The 22,182-nt window shown below is 56.7% G+C and overlaps 1 protein-coding gene across 1 annotated transcript in view; it reads left to right on the top strand.

Annotated features, from left to right (window-relative positions):
- The first annotated feature begins 1,305 nt into the window (after nucleotides 1-1,305).
- MED14 (mediator complex subunit 14) overlaps nucleotides 1,306-22,182 on the top strand; it is a 37,226-nt gene continuing 16,349 nt past the window's right edge. The window contains exons 1-3 of the mRNA XM_061579903.1: nucleotides 1,306-1,511; nucleotides 5,253-5,329; nucleotides 16,739-16,899. Of these exons, the coding sequence (XP_061435887.1) occupies nucleotides 1,377-1,511; nucleotides 5,253-5,329; nucleotides 16,739-16,899 (373 nt within the window). The 5' untranslated portion in view covers nucleotides 1,306-1,376. The remainder of the gene's footprint in view (nucleotides 1,512-5,252; nucleotides 5,330-16,738; nucleotides 16,900-22,182) is intronic.

The raw sequence follows: 22,182 nt of genomic DNA on the forward strand, positions 1-22,182 counted from the left end.
TCTGTGGAGGAGGCTCGTGAAGGACGCTACTGGGCAGTTGGAGGCAGTCGCCCTCCAACAACAACAGAGGGCGGAGGAGCGACGCTCACAACAACGAGCGGAGCGCCGGGTGGCTAAAGCACAGCAAGTTGGCACAGTAGGGGGCATAGGTGGTGCATCAGCCAGTCATCTTGGTCATCTCGGTCAGTCGACCCGTGGCACCTGGGTCTGCCCCGTGACCTCCTGCCAGCGGGCGTTCGACACTTCACGTGTCCTCAAGGTGCACATGGCCTGGCACAAGCGTCGTGGTGACGTCACCGCCACTTAGTGGCGAATGGCGGTCGTTGTTGTGTACGTGTGTGTGTGTGTGTACGTGTGTGTGTACGTGTGTGTGTGTGCACGTGTGTGTGCACGTGTGTGCACGTGTGTGCGTGTGTGTGTGTGTGTACGTGTGTGTACGTGTGTGTGTGTGTACGTGTGTGTACGTGTGTACGTGTGTACGTGTACGTGTGTGTACGTGTGTGTACGTGTGTGTACGTGTGTGTGTGTGTGTATGTGTGTGTGTATGTGTGTGCACGTGTGTGTGTACGTGTGTGTGTGTGCACGTGTGTGTGTACGTGTGTGTGTGTGTGTACGTGTGTGTGTACGTGTGTGTGTACGTGTGTGTACGTGTGTGTGTATGTGTGTGTACGTGTGTGTGTGTACGTGTATGTGTGTGTGTGTACGTGTGTGTGTGTACGTGTATGTGTGTGTGTGTACGTGTACGTGTGTGTATGTGTGTGTACGTGTGTTCGTGAACTTGTGTGTACAAATGCCGTGTCGGCACTTGCCCCCAAAGTCGGCAATCCGAGTTTGATTCCCGCTCACAGCCAACACCGGTGACGATTGTCTGAACTGATCCTGGGCCTCCCCTAAGTCAACTCTGTCTTAAATGAGTACCTGGTGTGTTGTGCAGTAAATAAACCACTGGGGAGACAAAGGCGGCCGGGCGTGGTGCTGGCCACCCACTCGCTCGTGTGCCATGCCCCCATGTGTGTACGTGAATACCCCTTGTGTGTGCGTGCGTGCGTGTGCATGCGTGTACATGCGTGTGTGTGTGCGTGTGTGTACATGCGTGTGTGCGTGCGTGTACAAGCGTGTGTGCGTGTGCTTGCGTGTACAAGCGTGTGTGTGTGTGCTTGCGTGTACATGCGTGCGTGTACATGCGTGTGTGTGTGTGCGTGCATGTACATGCGTGTGTGTGTGCGTGCGTGTACATGTGTGCGTGTACATGCGTGTGTGTGCGTGTGTGTGCGTGCGTGTGTGTGTGTACGTGCGTGTACATGCGTGTACGCGCGTGTGTGTGCGTGCACCTCCGCCAGGCTGCCGCTGCCCCCGCGGCTGCAGCGACAGCGGCGATGGGTGGCGCTGCGCCGTCACCTGACGCCAAGCGGCCGCGCCTGTCCGGCGAGCCGAGTGCTCACAACCGCGAGCTGGCGCACCTGGTGGCCGTGTGCGACAGCAGCCTGCCCTTCGTCTGCATGCGCCACGAGGTGATTGGATGGTCGGTGATGGCGATGGAACGCCACGGAGCCAGCAGGTGCCCAAGGGCCTCGCACGCGAGTAGGAATGAGAGCGGTGGTTGCAGCGGCCGCCTCGGCGTAGCGTCGTCGTCGTCGTCGCCACGGCGAGGTGTTGGGATGCTGCTTCTAGATGCCGACCCGGCCCGCGCCTCGGCCTGCGTGACGCATCCCAGGGGCATTGTCTAGGACTCTGCCGTTAACCCGTTAACCGAAAACTCGATTATCCGCCTGCGGTTTATCCAATTTGCGGATTAACCGCGTACCTTAGATTTTGACGTAAATTAATAACTCGTAGATGAATAACTCGTGAAAGTGTTCACTGCAAGTCACACAGTGCTGAAACCCAACACATGTGTGGCTCCGCTTAGTCCGAAATCCACGTGATTGCCCCTACAGCACAGTAGTTGCAATATCTTTCCCACAGTGGGGTGGAGTTTGATTGATGTTGATTGGCGTGGCTCTGCTGTCAGCCAGGAAAGTGTTATCATCACTGAGCACGCGCATCATCGAGCGGCCGATCATTAGTATTTGTTCTAAGTCGAAAGAGTAACAATCAAAATCGTCAGTTGTGCTTCATTTTGAGTGATTTATCCGATCGTTTATTTTGAGAGTTTTAATTTACGAAAACTGTTCGCGGGCAGAGAATACCATCCTCACCCTCCCAGGCGAAGCCCACCGAGGTATTCACTTTTTCTCCCAGAAGCGATCTGCCCACCACAAACGATAGCTCCACAAAGTGGCTTAGTGTCACGTGCATATTCATCGCAGCAGCAGCAGCAGCAGCAGCAAAGTAATGTAAATAAGCTCACTGCACGATTCTACATGTGAAGGGGGGAAACCGGAGGATCCAGAGGATCCGGAGAAAAAACCCACAACCACCGTGAGAGAGAGAGAGAGAGAGAAACTCCACATGTTTGCGTGTTTGTGAGTAGGTCTAGCCTAGGGGCACCCAGTGGCAGCTGGCCCTGTGCATCCATCTGCTTTTAGTCGTGGGGCGATGATGGCTGTTGGTTTGTACGTACGGTGAATTTTTTTCGCACCATGTGGAGCCAACAGGGCTAATCTGTGTCTCTGTGTGTCTGTGGGTCTCTGTGGGTGTTTCTGTGGGTCTCTGTGGGTGTCTCTGGGTCTGGGTGTCTGTGGGTGTGTCTGGGTGTGTCTGGGTGTCTGTGTGTTTCTGTGTGTTTCTGTGGGTCTCTGTGGGTGTCTCTGGGTGTCTGTGGGTCTCTGTGGGTGTCTCTGGGTCTGGGTGTCTGTGGGTCTCTGTGGGTGTGTCTGGGTGTTTGTGGGTCTCTGTGAGTGTCTCTGTGTCTGCGGGTCTCTGTGGGTGTCTGTGGGTGTCTGTGGGTCTCTGTGGGTGTCTGTGGGTCTCTGTGGGTGTGTCTGGGTGTCTGTGGGTCTCTTTGGGTCTCTGTGGGTGTGTCTGGGTGTCTGTGGGTCTCTGTGGGTCTCTGTGTGTGTCTCTGGGTCTGGGTGTCTGTGGGTCTCTGTGGGTCTCTGTGGGTGTGTCTGGGTGTCTGTGGGTCTCTGTGGGTGTATCTGGGTCTGGGTATCTGTGGGTCTCTGTGGGTGTGTCTGTGGGTCTCTGTGTGTGTCTGTGGGTCTCTGTGGGTGTGTCTGGGTGTGTCTGGGTGTCTGTGGGTCTCTGTGGGTGTCTCTGGGTCTGGGTATCTGTGGGTCTCTGTGGGTGTCTCTGGGTCTGGGTGTCTGCGAGTCTCTGTGGGTGTCTCTGAGTCTGGGTGTCTGTGGGTCTCTGTGGATGTGTCTGAGTCTGGGTATCTGTGGGTCTCTGTGGGTGTGTCTGGGTCTGGGTGTCTGTGGGTCTCTGTGTATAAATGTTGAATTTATTTTGCACTGTACGTAGCCAACCGCGCTAATCGGAGGGGTGGGGGAAGGACAGCAAACTAAGCACACAGAGCAGTTCTAAAGTCCCGAGTTGGTCGATCTGAAGGTGCATTGCTCCAGCGGCTTCCTCGCGCCAGAAGGGAGAGTGTTCCAGACGGCCACAGAAGCGTGCCCGAAAGTGCCGAGCAACGCGGCGGGCGTCTGATGGTTACCCAGAAGCCGCTGCTGCTGCTGCTGCTGCGAGGATGCCCGGAGTCGGCATGATGAGGGTTTATTCTCCTTGACGAGATCAGCGGCGAGGTGTCGTGGTTCGTTTGTCGCAAGCGCTTTGTGCGTAACGAGCGCCACCTCATAACGCATCCGTTGGGCAACCGGAAGCCAATCTGGCTCGGCGAGCACTGGACGGATGTGGCCGGTCAGATCTGCAGCGTTACAGGGTCTGCTGTGGCTGTGTGGGTCACGCCGTGGGAGCACCCCCAGCGGCAGCCTCCTGCCGCTAGCGGCAAGATGATGACTGCTCGCTCGCTCGCACATTCTGCAGAACGGGGGGAGAACGTGCATTGGGATCTGTGTGTGTGCGTGTAGATGTTGTTTTTTGTTGTACCCCCTGTAAGGCCCACTGAGCCACGTAGCTCTTTCTCAGACAAATGATAGCTCCAGCAAGTGGCGTATCATCATCATCACCATCATCATCACCATCATCACCATCATCACCATCACCACCATCATCATCATCACCATCATCATCACCATCATCACCATCACCACCATCATCATCATAACCATCATCACCATCATCATCACCATCATCACCATCATTATCACCATCATCACCATCACCACCATCATCATCACCATCATCATCACCATCATCATCACCATCACCATCATCACCATCATCATCACCATCATCATCACCATCATCATCATTACCATCACCATCATCACCACCATCATCACCACCATCACCATCATCACCATCATCATCACCATCATCATCATCACCATCATCATCACCACCATCATCATCACCATCATCATCACCATCATCACCATCATCATCACCATCATCATCACCATCATCATCACCATCATCACCATCATCATCACCATCATCATCATCACCATCATCATCACCATCATCACCATCATCATCACCATCATCATCACCATCATCATCACCATCATCATCACCATCATCATCAACATCATCACCATCATCATCACCATCATCATCATCACCATCATCATCACCATCATCATCACCATCACCATCCTCACCATCATCATCACCATCATCATCACCGTCTGGAAATTTAAAGCAGTCAAATACTCCAAATGTGGAGGGAGAAATCGGGGGACCCAGAGAAAAACCCACGACCTCCTGCATACCTGGCGAGGTAGTTAACATCTCCTGGCCACCGCGACGATGATGAGAGAGAGACACGTAAACTCCAAAATTGCAACAGGCATCAGCATCGGTATCAAACCCACGACCTCCTGCATACCTGGCGAGGCAGTTAACATCTCCTGGCCACCATGGCACCCAAAATGTATTATGGGGAGTGGTGGCGCAGCGGTTAGCGCGCTGCGCCACGAGTTCGATTCCCGCTCAGACCACCGACACCAGCTGACAGCGATTATCTGAACTGGTCCTGGGCCTCCCCTAGGTTGACTCAGCCTCAAATGAGTACCTGGTGCGGTGTGTAGTGAACATCGCCACTGGGAAGACAAAGGCGGCCGGGCGTGATGCTGGCCACCAGAGTGCTGGCCTTCATAGGTGCTGCTACTCACTAACAGAACTTGCCCCAACAACTCTGATAAGGCTACACGGGGGACCTTTGTCTTTGGTGTCTGTGTGTGCAGCTGTCCGCTATGGACATCCCTCACCAGGGGCTGCAGGTGGAGGGAGACAACACGACCCTGGCCATACGACTCCTCAAGTGCGCGCACACACACACATGTACACACACACACACGTACACACACGTCCACACACACGCACACACACACGTACACACACACATGTACAACAACAACAACCGCCATTCGCCACTAAGTGGTGGTGACGGCACCACGACGCTTGTGCCAGGCCATGTGCACCTTGAGGCCACGTGAAGTGTCGAACGCCCGCTGGCAGGAGGTCACGGGGCAGACCCAGGTGCCACGGGTCGACTGACCGAGATGACCGAGATGACTGGCTGATGCGCCACCTGTGCCCCCTACTGTACCAACTTGCTGTGCTTTAGCCACCCGGCGCTCCGCTCGTTGTTGTGAGCGTCGCTCCTCCGCCCTCCGTTGTTGTTGGAGGGCGATTGCCTCCAACTGCCCAGTAGCGTCCTTCACGAGCCTCCTCCACTGAGGCCGATCTTGACACCGCTGGTACCAGTCATCGGCAAGTCCACTCAGCTCCACGTCCTCCTGTACCACATCACTCCATCTCTTCTCTAGCCCGTGCCGCGCCCGTTTAGCCCCCTCGATCCGGCCGAACAAAAGCTGTTTAGGCATGCGGTGGCTGGGCATGCGGGCTACATGACCCAGCCAACGCAGCCTTGCCTGCCGGAGGAGCTCACTGATGGGACTTTGCCCAGATCTTTCAAGGACTTGTGAGCTCCTCACACAATCCAGCCTGGTTAAACCCAGGATGGATCGTAGGCAGGCCTGCCTAAATGTTTCCAACCGGCGAAGATGCTCCACTAGGGGGGTCCACGTTTCGCAAGCGTAGAGAAGGGAGGGAATGACCGTGGCCGAGAAGACCTGAAGCTTCGTGCGGAGCGACAGACCAGGTAGCTTCCACACAGCGTTACGCAACCGATGAAAAGATATTGCCGCTCGACTGATTCGGAGTGAGACCTCTGCTGATAAACTGGAGCCGGTCATAAGCACACTGCCCAGGTATGGGAAACTCTCCACTCTCTCCACAACTGCCCCATCACCAATTGGGAGTTGTGGGGGTGGAGTGTCCGATGGTACAAATACCTAGGCAGTTGCTTAGTTTTGGTGGGGCTGATGGTAAGGCCCCACCTCTTAGTGGCACACTCCAGTCTCAGCAGCAGCGTCTCCAACTCCTCCTCTGAAGGAGCAGCTATTACCAAATCATCGGCATACATAACGTGGTTGACCAATAGGGAGCCATCCCTTGATCGCACCTGGGCATCGATCAGCCTGCCATTATATCTGTACCAAATGGAAATTCCCCCGGTACAACTATTGAAGGCTTCACGAACTACGCGGTCAAAATAGATGTGGGAGCCAGAGGACATCCCTGCCGCACCCTAAGGTGTACAGGGAAAGGCTCTGACTCCCGGCCACGTAGTTTTACCCGGGCCCGCTCACCATCATGAAGGTCCTTAATGATCGTGAGCAGAGGGTTAGGGACTCCGAAAGCACGAAGAACAACCCAGAGCCCAGGCCTACTGATGGTGTCATAGGCCTTGACCAGGTCAATAAAGCAGAGATGTAGGTCTTGTTAGAATTCCCTACATCTCTGCTGTAGCAGACGGACAGAAAATATGGCATCTGTGCAGGACCGGTCTTTCCTGAAACCACATTGGGGCTCCGCAAGCCCCTCCTCAGCGTGCTTAGCAAGGCGATGTTGAATAATCCTTGCCAGGACCTTTCCCGGCACACTGAGGAGTGAGATGCCCCTGTAGTTACAGTCTGTGCGGTCCCCCTTCTTAATGTAATGCGGGCGCGGGCGACCTCCCGGATGTGACGTCACGGAGAGGTGGAGTTAGGTGACGTGGGAGGAAAGGTTAAGGTTCTTAAGGGAGGAGACCGGAAGAGGAAGGCAGAACGAGTGGGACTGGACCAGAGTAAGGCCACGTGGGCAAAGCCAAGGGGTGGCAGCGGCGGCCAGCGGTGGCCAGCTAAGGGAGCAGCCAGCGGAGCTGCGAGAGAAGACAGCGGTGGGGCGGCTGGAGAGAAGGCGGACGAGGAGCTGCGGGGAACACAGCCGGCGAGGCTGTGTGTGAGGGAGAGGCTACGAGAGCGACGAGAGGAGAGAGAGGCTGAGAGAACGACGAGGGGAGAAACTGCAGGAGAGCAGTATCAGTGTCAGTATAGAGTCTTATAGAAGGACAGCCGTGCGGGTTAAGAGAGAAGAACCGAATAAAGGACACCAAGCCAGACATCGTGGTCGAGTCTTTTATTACATTGGTGTCGGAAGTGCAACGGCATGTCGAAACAAGTGAGAAAGAAAAATGTTCCAGCGCCGGCATCGGCTTCTTCGTCCGAAGACGAAGACTTCCCTCCAAACATGGATCCTGCCAGGGTGGTGGAGGAGAGCCCTGCTGAAACGAGTGCGGGGACGGGAGTGGAAGATGTAGCCACAGTGTCAGGGCCGCCGACACCATCAGACGCTGATCGGCGATGGCTGCAGGTGGCTGAGCAACTGGAGACTCTCAAGGACGCCCTGGGCCAATTGTGTCATCTCGTCACCCCAAGCACGGCGACGGAGAGAGCGGAGAGTGCTCCACAGGCCGCCACGGGTTCTTCACTCCCGGCGCCATGGGCCACGCGGCAGGAGGCCGCCATCTTGCGCGTGCCGCGGCGGGAATCCGCCATCTTGACCACGCCGCGATTCGACGCCATTTTGAATTTGCCTCCGGAGGAACCATCGGCGGAGGGCGGAGTGAAGCGAAGTCGGAGTCGCCATCTCACCACGGTCAAGGAATTCGCCATTGGGGGCGACTGGAGCGCTTTCGCCTGCAGATTTTTAGCGGCGGTCCGTTCTGCGAGATGGACCGATGCTGAGGCCTTGGAAGTGTTGCCGACTCTTCTGGACGACGAATCTGTTCGTTTTTTTCGCTCCATTAAGGCCGAGAAGAAGAGGACATTATATGGAGTTTTTCAAGAAATGGCCGACGCCTACGAGCCACCTGACGACGCGCATCGGCGATTCGCTCAACGACAACGAGCGCCCGAGGAGTCGCCTGTGGCGTACAGGGGTGCAGTGCTTGATTTGGCTATGGCCGCGTATCCAGATACAACACCTGACCTGCTCGAGCCTCTCATCTTGGGCAAGATGCTCGAGCTGTCGCGGGATCTTGGGATTCCCATGCCGGTGTGCGGGCATGAGAAGCTCACCTCCCGGGCGGCGGCGAAATGTCTGGATGCACAATTCAACCTACGACGATGGAAACAGGTCACGGCGTGGACAGGGGGGCCCGTCGCGGAGGGTGGCGCTCTGGGTTGGGACCCTACGAAGTCGGTATACGTGCCGGATGAGCGGGGCCCTCAGGAGCTGACGGCCGCCTCGGTGCCATGGTCAGGCCGCGGTGGACCGGCCTCTCGTGCTGCACCGCCGATACGCGGGCGGCGCGATGCAAGGCCTGCGCTTCGGCGCAACGACGCCGATTGCTTCCGCTGCGGACGGAAGGGCCACTACGCGAAGGACTGCTGGGCCCGCATCCCGGGTCCGCCACAACAGGAGGCCTCATTACCGGCCAAGCCGCCCAAGGATCCACCGAAACAGGCAAGTCGGCACGCACCAGACACCCGGCAAGGCTTTACACCTCACCCATCACCTTCGTTGTGCGGTCATAGTGTTGTTGTTAAAGAGGGACCTTCGACGGGGCCTTGTCGCTCTGTGACGCAGTGGCGCAAATTGGCACGGAGGGTTGTTGCGGCCGCTACGGGTTCGTCCACCGTGCCGGGGTCTATACAAGGGGTGGACGTGCGCATTTTGGTCGATTCCGGGGCGTCCGCGACTATTATTTCGGATGTCATTTTTCATCTGTTAGGCATCCCACCCGGGGCCGTGCGTCCGGTTTACGGGTCGTGCGTCGCTGCGAACGGGGGTAGTATGGGCATCGTGGGCCAGGTGGACGCTAAAATATCTATTGGGGATGTGTCGGCCTCGGGCGTTGTGTTGATTTCAAGATCCTTGGCAGTTCCCTGTTTATTGGGCACTGATTTTCTGGCTAAGATGCCTATTTTGATCAAAATTAATGAGAATTGTATTGAACTGCCGGGTGGCCGTCAAATTTCCTTTCTGCCGTCGCCCTGGGGGCGACCTGCTTCGGCCGTACAAGTGCAGGCGCTATCCGTGGCATCTGTTGATATTCCACCTGGTTCACAGATGCTTATTCCCCTGCGGTATCGGAAGCCCCTGCCTGGTCGGCTGGGAGCGGTTGGGATCTTGTTGTCACCTTCAGCCTCGATAACGGCCGGATCGGCGCTGGTCGGAGCGCAGACCATCGTCCGGCCAGATCAATTACCGTTTTTGCAGGTGCTCAATGCGGGTACGGAAAATGTCTGTGTCCCAGCCGGCACGGTTGTGGCACATGCCACCACGGCATTTACGGCTCACGATTGTTCGCATAGCCAGGGAGTGGTTGCTGGTGTTTCCGAGCCTGTGGCTTCGGATGACCGCTGGATTGCTAGCTTATGTGACGGAAATTCTTCCCTGTCTGTGGATCAACGGGGTGCGCTTCATAAATTGTTATTGACGTATTCCGATGTGTTCAGCTCCAATGATTTGGATTTGGGACGCACCTCATTGCTTCACCATCACATTGCTACAGGCGACGCTGCCCCTATTCGGTTGAATTCGCACCGAATGAGTCCGGCCGAGCGAGAACACGTTCGGGGGGCAGTGGAGGATATGTTGGCTGCGGATATTATATCGCCGTCGAACAGCCCATGGGGCGCGCCTGTGGTTTTGGTTAAGAAAAAGGATGGCAAATTGCGATTCTGTGTTGACTTTCGAAAATTGAATAAGATATCGGTGGCAGATGCGTATCCCCTGCCGCGTATGGACGACTCCCTCGACGCATTGTCGGGGGCTAAGTATTTCTCTACACTGGACCTCTCTTCGGGATTTTGGCAGCTTCCCCTTGACGAGCCCTCACGGGAGAAGACCGCATTCCGTACGCCGCAGGGGTTGTTTCAATTTAACTGCCTTCCGATGGGGCTGAATGCGGCCCCTGCCACATTTCAAAGGCTCATGGAACTCGTTTTGACGGGGTTGCAGTGGGAGACATGTCTCATATATTTGGACGATATCATCGTCTTCAGCCGCACATTTGATGAACATTTAAGGCGGCTGGAGACGGTGTTCGCGAGGATGCGCTCCGCGAACTTGAAATTTAAACCAAAGAAATGTCACCTACTGCAACGGTCCGTCCGTTATTTGGGGCACATCGTGAGTGCTGAGGGGGTGTCTACGGACCCGGAAAAAACGGCGTGCGTCCGAGATTGGCCGACTCCGGTCACCGTGGGGGATGTACGTCGCTTTCTGGGATTTGCCTCGTATTATCGAAGATTTGTACCGAATTTTGCGACCATCGCGAGGCCCTTGCACCTCCTTACGGGTAAGGGACGTAAGTTTGCGTGGGGACCGCCGGAAGAGGCGGCCTTTCAGAGTCTGCGTAATCTGTTGGCTACCGCCCCGACATTGGATTATCCGGATTTCAATCAACCGTTCATTCTTGATACGGATGCGAGCGACACAGGTATTGGCGCGGTGTTGTCTCAGTCTAAAGGGGGCGTAGAGCGCGTCGTTGCGTATGGTAGCCGGGTCCTGTCGCCCGCGGAAACACGCTACTGTGTCACTCGCAGGGAACTCTTAGCCGTTGTTTTTTTCCTACGTCAGTTTCGACCGTACCTGTACGGCCGTTCCTTTATCGTACGTACGGATCATGCGGCCTTGCAATATGCCCTTAAAATGGATCAACCTTCCGGCCAGCTGTCGCGTTGGTTGGACACGCTGCAAGAATTTTCATTTCAAATTCACCATCGTAAAGGGGTGCGCCATGCGAACGCAGACGCACTTTCTAGGTTGCCGCAGCGCTCCCCTTGCAAATGTGCGTCGGGGACGCAGAGATGTGCGCCCAGCCTACCCCCCCCTCAGCCGGTGGTATTGGCTGTGGAGAAGTCGGATGCTACTGTGGAACCGGGGCCGACTGATGGGGTTTTGAATCTGCCACGGTCTGTTTGGATAAGGGAGCAAATGATGGATGAGTCGTTAGTGTCCTTGCGGAAGCGATCCAAAGTGGAGGTTGGGGGTCCGGTTACGGAGGGTGCGCCGGAAACCGCGGTCCGAGATGGTCTGCTTATGTGGAGGGAAAGTCTCCAGGAACACTGGCGTCTAGTGGTGCCTGCGTCCCTCCGATACGAGTTGATTAGAACTCTCCATTGTGACACGCTATTACATCTGGGTGTGCAGAAGACCTTGTTGACGTTGCAACGTCATTATTTTTGGCACGGCATGTCGACGGATGTCGTGGGGCACGTCCGCGCGTGCCCTGACTGTGCCCGGCGTAAGCCTCCTAAACATCCTTATGTGCCACCCTTACAGTCAATTCGGGTGTCTCGGGTCAATGAATTGGTGGCACTGGACATTTTGGGACCTTTCCCACCTTCGGCGAGGGGTAATAAATATTTGCTGGTCGGGGTTGAGTACCTCTCCCGTTGGCCGATGGCCTGGCCGTTGCCCGATCAATCGGCCGCGGCCATTACCGACGCCTTTTTGTTCGGATATGTTATGGACAAGGGTGCGCCGGAGAGACTCCTTACGGATCAGGGCCGAAATTTTTCTTCGAAATTATTGGCGGAAGTATGCGCGGGCCTAGGGACTAAGAAGGTCCGGACATCCCCATACCATCCGCAAACGGATGGTATGGTTGAGCGGCTAAACCGGACATTGTCTGCCATGCTGTGCCACACGGTGAGTGAGCAACAATCGGATTGGGACCTGCACATCCCGGGGGTGCTTTCGGCGTACAGGATGACTCCTCATGCGGCTACGGGTTATTCGCCATTTTACCTTATGTATGGTCGGGAAAACGTGCCGCCAATGGATGTGCAGATGGGAACCGGTGTGAGGGGACCTTGTAAACCGCTTCCTGACTACATTCGGGACACTGTTCGCCGGGTCTCGGAGGCGCGGGAGAGTGCCCGTGTGGCTACGGCCAAAGCTCAGGCCCGAAATGAGAGGTACGCACGGCGTTCCAAAGGGGAGTGCCCCTGGAAGGTTGGGGACCTGGCCTGGCTCCATTGCCCGCAGGTGCGGCCGGGTACCTCTCCCAAATTTCACAAACCTTGGCGAGGGCCTGTCCGCCTCATTGAGGTTCCTAATCCTCAGTCGGCGCGTGTTCAAATTGGTTCTCGCCGCTGGTTTGTTCACACGTCGCGCTTGAAACCGTATGTTGCTCCCCTACATGATGCATCATCTCCCAATGTTGCCTTGCCGGGGTCTGTTGCTGCCGACTCTCCCCCGCCTGCGTCCATTGATCTTGCTAGAGCGCCTGTCGTACCTGTTCCAGGCAGGCCGGCCTTGACACCGGAGGGGACGAGGCGCTCTGCTCGGAGGGTGCCTGCCAGATCTGCGGGTCCTTCGAGCCCTGCAGCCCTTCCGACCCCGCTGCAGACGCATCCGCGGGACAAGCCCAAGACTGATCCTTCAAGGACACGGGACGTTGGTGGACTTCCAACAGCGACAGGGGGATTTCACCCTGTCGCTCCTCAAACTCAATCACGTTCCCGTTCCGCGGATGGGCCGCCGACCGTCCGGGACGGGCCGGCGACCCGCACACGCTCTAAATCCCTTGTGTTTCGTTGATTGTTGTGTTGTATTGTTCTTACTGTGTATTTATTGCCTGCTTCTGCTACGTTATTGATTGTTGAGTTGTGTTGATTGTTCTTACTGTTATATTGCATGCTTGGTGTCCTTTGGTGTGTTACGCTCGGGTTCGCCCGCATTACTGTTGGTGTTGTTCAGCCGAGGTCGGCTGGGTTTTTCTCCACGGGGGAGGGTGGTGTAATGCGGGCGCGGGCGACCTCCCGGATGTGACGTCACGGAGAGGTGGAGTTAGGTGACGTGGGAGGAAAGGTTAAGGTTCTTAAGGGAGGAGACCGGAAGAGGAAGGCAGAACGAGTGGGACTGGACCAGAGTAAGGCCACGTGGGCAAAGCCAAGGGGTGGCAGCGGCGGCCAGCGGTGGCCAGCTAAGGGAGCAGCCAGCGGAGCTGCGAGAGAAGACAGCGGTGGGGCGGCTGGAGAGAAGGCGGACGAGGAGCTGCGGGGAACACAGCCGGCGAGGCTGTGTGTGAGGGAGAGGCTACGAGAGCGACGAGAGGAGAGAGAGGCTGAGAGAACGACGAGGGGAGAAACTGCAGGAGAGCAGTATCAGTGTCAGTATAGAGTCTTATAGAAGGACAGCCGTGCGGGTTAAGAGAGAAGAACCGAATAAAGGACACCAAGCCAGACATCGTGGTCGAGTCTTTTATTACATTAAAGAGGGGGACCACCAGGGCATCCTTCCAACCCTGCGGAACCTGTCCAGTGGTCTAGACTGTTGTTATGATGTCATGTAGGGCAGTCTGTGCACAAACGCCACCCTCCCTGAGCATTTAGTTTGGGAGATCATCTCTGCCCGGTGCTTTTCCTAGTCTCAGACTCCGGATCGCCTTCAGTACTTCCTCAACAGATGGCACCTCAGCCAGCCACTCACAGGGGGTGACCTCTTCCAATATTTGAGGCACCGCAGCCTCAGCAGGGTTATCCCCACTTTGTGCCATGATGTTTTCCTGGCTGAGGGATTTTCCCTCCCCCAGGACCTCACAGAAATACTCAGCAAATCTGCAAACCTGTTCCTGGGGGTCGGAGATTGGATCACCGTTTTTTCCCCTAATGATGGTAATAGGTGTGGCGCTGCAGGTTACTTTTTTGATGGAATTAAATAGTGATTTGTGATCGCGGGCCACTGAGGCAGACTCTATCTCCTCAGCAACCCGCGACCACCACCCATCTTTGCAGCGCCTTACGGCTCTCCGAACCTCCGAGCGAAGGCTGCGGTAAGCCTCCTCATTCTCTGACGTGGGATGCTGTAGCCGATGAGAGTGGACCTGTCGCTTTTTTTCAACTAACCTGAACACCTCCTCTGTCAGCCAGGGTTTCTGGGGAGGTCTGGACCGCGTACCCAAAGCAGCCATTGCCGCTGCATGAGTCACAGTCCTAAACCTCACTCATTTACCCTCGACATCAGTAGGAGTGGGGGACGATGCCAACCCCAGCTGCAAGCGATGATGAAATTCTCGCTTGCAGCTTTCATCAGCTGAGACCAGGCCACTTTAGGTTGGAATGGGGTCCTGGGTGTACACCCACCACCGGAGTGGAAGAATGGCAGGCGCATCTTACTGATGACTAGTCGATGGTCAGAGGGCAGATCAGCTCCACGGTAGGTCCTGGTGTCAAGGACATGGGCTCGCATCCACTGGTCCGTCACTATGTAGTCCAGCAGATGTTCTTGCTTGGACCCGGCATGTATCCATAATGTTCTGTGGATGCGCCGATGCCGGAAGAGCGTGTTGGTAATTACAAGCCCATGGGCTGCACAAAAATCTAGCAGCCTCCTACCGTTGTTATTGAGCTGATCTGGCCCATGCCTTCTAATCATTCCAGACCAGGTGCCAGCATCATGACCAACTCAGGCATTGAAGTCACCCAACAAGATGACTCTGTCCCGAGTGGCCACTTTAGCCAGCACCTGTGACCGGAGGTCATAGAAGGCATCTGACTCATCGGCTTTGCCTGCATCCCTCCACGGATGTTCGTCTTCGGTGGGGGCATAAGTAACCACGACCACCACTCCTCGCCTCCGGTTGATGGGAAGGCGAGCCCAAAGTATCCTGGGGCTTACAGCTTCCCACACCTCACCGCCACGCTCCCACGCCCCCTTTATTCTTTTGTTCAAAAGAAGAGCCACACCCTGTTGTTTGGCAGTCTCCTGCCCCGAGTAGAGGACTGTCCACCCCTCATGGTGGCAGTAGCCAGAACCGGTCCACCGGACCTCCTGAATGCCACAGAGGTCCAGGCGGTACCGGTCCAGCTCCCGACAAAGGAGTGGCAACCTCTCCTCCGCAGTGAGCGCTCGAACATTCCACGTGGCCATCCGTAATGGCTTTTCGTTGTTTCTGGAGGAGCCCCGAGGGTGAAGATTCAATCTCCTGGCTCCGCCAATTGGGGTTTGGCCAGGAGACGTCATAGACGCCTGTCCCCCCTGGGCTTCCGGCACAAGCTTATTTGTTACAGGTTTATGTTTAAGTCGTGGTTTCGTGGTAATTAATTGAAGGTGGAGGGGTTACCAGCCCCTCGCACCCGTCCAGAGCCCCCGTTTAGCCACTGTGGTGGTCACAGACGTCATGAGGGGAGAGGCCAATGAGGCATTGGCCCTCCTCCCACAGCACTGTCCACGACAGTGTTGCCCGTCCGGCACCGCGAGGAGGTAGGAGGTTGTTTTGCCGGACACCTATGTACACTCACACACGTACACTCACACACGTACACTCACACACACGCATGTACACTCACACACGTACACTCACACACGTATTTACACTCACACATACACACACACGTACACTCACACACACACGTACACTCACACACACACACTTACACTCACACACACACACGTACACACACGTACACTCACACACACTCACACACGTACGTACACTCACGTACGTACGTACGTACATGCAGATCGAAGCCCTTGTGTGTGTACTGGACGCACTCACCACTCTGAACGCTTCTCTCTGCTTATTCACGCTCCCTGCTGCTACTCCACACTCCGTGCTGCGTGCTGCCCTACATTGTGTTCTGCATGCTGCTCCCTGCTGCTGCTGCTGCTCCCTCCTGCTCCCTGCTGCTCCATGCTGCTGCTGCTCCCTGCTGCTCCATGCTGCTCCCTGCTGCTCCCTGCTGCATGCTGCTCCCTGCTGCTCCCTGCTGCTGTACACTCTGCGCTGCTCCCTGCTGCTCCCTTCTGCTGCTGCTCCCTGCTGCATGCTGCTCCCTGCTGCTGCTGCTCCCTGCTGCTCCCTGCTGCTCCCTGCTGCATGCTGCTCCCTGCTGCTGTGTGCCCCATGCTGCTGCTTGCTCCTTGCTGTGTGCTGCTGTACACTCCGCGCTGCTCCCTGCTGCTCCCTGCTGCATGCTGCTCCCTGCTGCATGCTGCTCCCTGCTGCTCCCTGCTGCTGTGTGCCCCATGCTGCTGCTTGCTCCTTGCTGTGTGCTGCTGTACACTCCGCGCTGCTCCCTGCTGCATGCTGCTCCCTGCTGCTGCTGCTCCCTGCTGCTCCCTGCTGCATGCTGCTCCCTGCTGCTGTGTGCTCCCTGCTGCTCCCTGCTGCTCTCTTCTGCTGCTGCTCTCTGCTGCTGTGTGCCCCATGCTGCTGCTTGCTCCTTGCTGTGTGCTGCTGTACACTCCGCGCTGCTCCCTGCTGCTCCCTTCTGCTGCTGCTCTCTGCTGCTGTGTGCCCCATGCTGCTGCTTGCTCCTTGCTGTGTGCTGCTGTACACTCCGCGCTGCTCTCTGCTGCTCCCTGCTGCTGCTCCCTGCTGCAGGATCCCGCCGTGCATGGAGGTGGGCGTGGAGGCGCGTGGCGAGCTGGAGCGCTCGCTGCTGGACTGCACCATGCGGTTGCAGGGCCGCAACAACCGCACCTGGCTGGTGGAGCTGGCATTCACAGGCTGCCCCGTGCACAGCACCTCGCCCAGAGAGCAGGGTACAGCCCACACAGCACCACCACACACACACACAGCACCACCACACACACACACAGCACCACCACACACACACACAGCACCACCACACACACACAGCACCACCACACACACACAGCACCACCACACACATACACAGCACCACCACACACACACAGCACCACACAGCACCACACAGCACCACACACACACAGCACCACACACACACAGCACCACACACATACACAGCACCACCACACACACAGCACCACACAGCACCACACACACACAGCACCACACACACACAGCACCACCACACACACACAGCACCACACCGCACCACACACACACAGCACCACACACACACAGCACCACCACACACACACAGCACCACCACACACACACAGCACCACACAGCACCACACACACACACACAGCACCACTCACACACACACAGCACCACACAGCACCACACACACACACAGAGAGCAGGGTACAGCCCACACAGCACCACACACAGCACCACACAGCACCACACACTACAGCACCACACACACACAGCACCACCACACACACACAGCACCACCACACACACACAGCACCACCACACACACACAGCACCACACAGCACCACACACACACAGCACCACCACACACACACAGCACCACACAGCACCACACAGCACCACACACACACACACAGCACCACACAGCACCACACAGCACCACACAGCACCACACAGCACCACACAGCACCACACACACACAGCACCACATACACACAGCACCACACACACACAGAGAGCAGGGTACCACCACACAGCACCACACACTCACACAGAGAGCATGGTACCCACCACACAGCACCTCACACTCACACACAGAGAGCAGGGTACACACCACACAGCACCTCACACACTCACACAGAGAGCAGGGTACCCACCACACAGCACCACACTCACACACAGAGAGCAGGGTACCCACCACACAGCACCACACACACACACAGAGAGCAGGGTACCCACCACACAGCACCACACACACACACACAGAGAGCAGGGTACCCACCACACAGCACCACACACTCACACAGAGAGCAGGGTACCCACCACACAGCACCACACACACACAGAGAGCAGGGTACCCACCACACAGCACCACACACTCACACAGAGAGCAGGGTACCCACCACACAGCACCTCACATTCACACAGAGAGCAGGGTACCCACCACACAGCACCTCACATTCACACAGAGAGCAGGGTACCCACCACACAGCACCTCACATTCACACACTGAGAGCAGGGTACCCACCACACAGCACCACACACTCACACACTGAGAGCAGGGTACCCACCACACAGCACCACACACTCACACACTGAGAGCAGGGTACCCACCACACAGCACCACACACTCACACAGAGAGCAGGGTACCCACCACACAGCACCTCACATTCACACAGAGAGCAGGGTACCCACCACACAGCACCTCACATTCACACAGAGAGCAGGGTACCCACCACACAGCACCTCACACTCACACACTGAGAGCAGGGTACCCACCACACAGCACCACACACTCACACACTGAGAGCAGGGTACCCACCACACAGCACCACACACTCACACACTGAGAGCAGGGTACCCACCACACAGCACCTCACACTCACACACAGAGAGCAGGGTACCACCACACAGCACCACACACTCACACACAGAGAGCAGGGTACCCACCACACAGCACCACACACTCACACAGAGAGCAGGGTACCACCACACAGCACCTCACACACACACACAGAGAGCAGGGTACCACCACACAGCACCACACACTCACACAGAGAGCAGGGTACCACCACACAGCACCACACACTCACACAGAGAGCAGGGTACCCACCACACAGCACCTCACACTCACACACAGAGAGCAGGGTACCCACCACACAGCACCACACACTCACACAGAGAGCAGGGTACCACCACACAGCACCTCACACACACACAGAGAGCAGGGTACCCACCACACAGCACCTCACACTCACACACAGAGAGCAGGGTACCCACCACACAGCACCTCACACTCACACACAGAGAGCAGGGTACCCACCACACAGCACCTCACACTCACACAGAGAGCAGGGTACCCTCCACACAGCACCTCACATTCACACAGAGAGCAGGGTACCCTCCACACAGCACCTCACACACACACAGAGAGCAGGGTACCCACCACACAGCACCTCACACTCACACAGAGAGCAGGGTACCCTCCACACAGCACCTCACACTCACACAGAGAGCAGGGTACTCACCACACAGCACCACACACTCACACAGAGAGCAGGGTACCCACCACACAGCACCACACACTCACACACAGAGAGCAGGGTACCCACCACACAGCACCACACACTCACACAGAGAGCAGGGTACCCACCACACAGCACCTCACACTCACACACAGAGAGCAGGGTACCCACCACACAGCACCTCACACTCACACAGAGAGCAGGGTACCCACCACACAGCACCACACACTCACACAGAGAGCAGGGTACCCACCACACAGCACCACACACTCACACAGAGAGCAGGGTACCCACCACACAGCACCTCACACTCACACAGAGAGCAGGGTACCCACCACACAGCACCTCACACTCACACAGAGAGCAGGGTACCCACCACACAGCACCTCACACACACACAGAGAGCAGGGTACTCACCACACAGCACCTCACACACACACACACAGAGCAGGGTACCCACCACACAGCACCTCACACACTCACACAGAGAGCAGGGTACCACCACACAGCATCTCACACTCACACACACAGAGAGCAGGGTACCCACCACACAGCACCTCACACTCACACACAGAGAGCAGGGTACCCACCACACAGCACCTCACACACTCACACAGAGAGCAGGGTACCCACCACACAGCACCTCACACTCACACACAGAGAGCAGGGTACCCACCACACAGCACCTCACACTCACACACAGAGAGCAGGGTACCCACCACACAGCACCACACACTCACACACAGAGAGCAGGGTACCCACCACACAGCACCTCACACTCACACACAGAGAGCAGGGTACCCACCACACAGCACCTCACACACTCACACAGAGAGCAGGGTACCCACCACACAGCACCTCACACACTCACACAGAGAGCAGGGTACCCACCACACAGCACCACACACTCACACACAGAGAGCAGGGTACCCACCACACAGCACCTCACACACACACACACAGAGAGCAGGGTACCCACCACACAGCACCACACACTCACACACAGAGAGCAGGGTACCCACCACACAGCACCTCACACTCACACACAGAGAGCAGGGTACCCACCACACAGCACCACACACTCACACACAGAGAGCAGGTACCCACCACACAGCACCTCACACTCACACACAGAGAGCAGGGTACTCACCACACAGCACCACACACTCACACACAGAGAGCAGGGTACCCACCACACAGCACCTCACACACTCACACAGAGAGCAGGGTACCCACCACACAGCACCTCACACTCACACACAGAGAGCAGGGTACCCACCACACAGCACCTCACACACTCACACAGAGAGCAGGGTACCCACCACACAGCACCTCACACTCACACACTGAGAGCAGGGTACCCACCACACAGCACCTCACACACTCACACAGAGAGCAGGGTACCCACCACACAGCACCTCACACACACACACAGAGAGCAGGGTACCCACCACACAGCACCTCACACACTCACACAGAGAGCAGGGTACCCACCACACAGCACCTCACACACACCACACAGAGAGCAGGGTACCCACCACACAGCACCTACCCACCACACAGCACCTCACACCACACACAGAGAGCAGGGTACCCACCACACAGCACCTCACACTCACACACAGAGAGCAGGGTACCCACCACACAGCACCTCACACACTCACACAGAGAGCAGGGTACCCACCACACAGCACCACACACTCACACACAGAGAGCAGGGTACCCACCACACAGCACCTCACACACACACACAGAGAGCAGGGTACTCACCACACAGCACCTCACACACTCACACAGAGAGCAGGGTACCCACCACACAGCACCACACACTCACACACAGAGAGCAGGGTACCCACCACACAGCACCACACACTCACACAGAGAGCAGGGTACCCACCACACAGCACCACACACTCACACAGAGAGCAGGGTACCCACCACACAGCACCACACACTCACACACAGAGAGCAGGGTACCCACCACACAGCACCTCACACACACACACAGAGAGCAGGGTACCCACCACACAGCACCTCACACTCACACACAGAGAGCAGGGTACCCACCACACAGCACCTCACACACACACACAGAGAGCAGGGTACCCACCACACAGCACCTCACACACACACACAGAGAGCAGGGTACCCACCACACAGCACCACACACACACACACAGAGAGCAGGGTACCCACCACACAGCACCACACACACACACAGAGAGCAGGGTACCCACCACACAGCACCACACACACTCACACAGAGAGCAGGGTACCCACCACACAGCACCTCACACTCACACACAGAGAGCAGGGTACCCACCACACAGCACCTCACACTCACACAGAGAGCAGGGTACCCACCACACAGCACCTCACACACACACACAGAGAGCAGGGTACCCACTACACAGCACCACACTCACACACAGAGAGCAGGGTACCCACCACACAGCACCTCACATTCACACAGAGAGCAGGGTACCCACCACACAGCACCACACACACACACAGAGAGCATGGTACCCACCACACAGCACCTCACATTCACACAGAGAGCAGGGTACCCACCACACAGCACCTCACACTCACACACAGAGAGCATGGTACCCACCACACAGCACCACACACTCACACACAGAGAGCATGGTACCCACCACACAGCACCTCACACTCACACACAGAGAGCATGGTACCCACCACACAGCACCACACACTCACACACAGAGAGCATGGTACCCACCACACAGCACCTCACACTCACACACAGAGAGCATGGTACCCACCACACAGCACCACACACACACACAGAGAGCAGGGTACCCACCACACAGCACCTCACACTCACACACAGAGAGCATGGTACCCACCACACAGCACCACACACACACACACAGAGAGCATGGTACCCACCACACAGCACCTCACACTCACACACAGAGAGCAGGGTACCCACCACACAGCACCACACACTCACACACAGAGAGCATGGTA

The sequence above is a fragment of the Lethenteron reissneri genome, chromosome 70 (assembly GCF_015708825.2).
Source record: "Lethenteron reissneri isolate LAM-NWPU_2019-01 chromosome 70, ASM1570882v1, whole genome shotgun sequence".
NCBI classification, from domain to species: Eukaryota; Metazoa; Chordata; class Hyperoartia; order Petromyzontiformes; family Petromyzontidae; genus Lethenteron; species Lethenteron reissneri.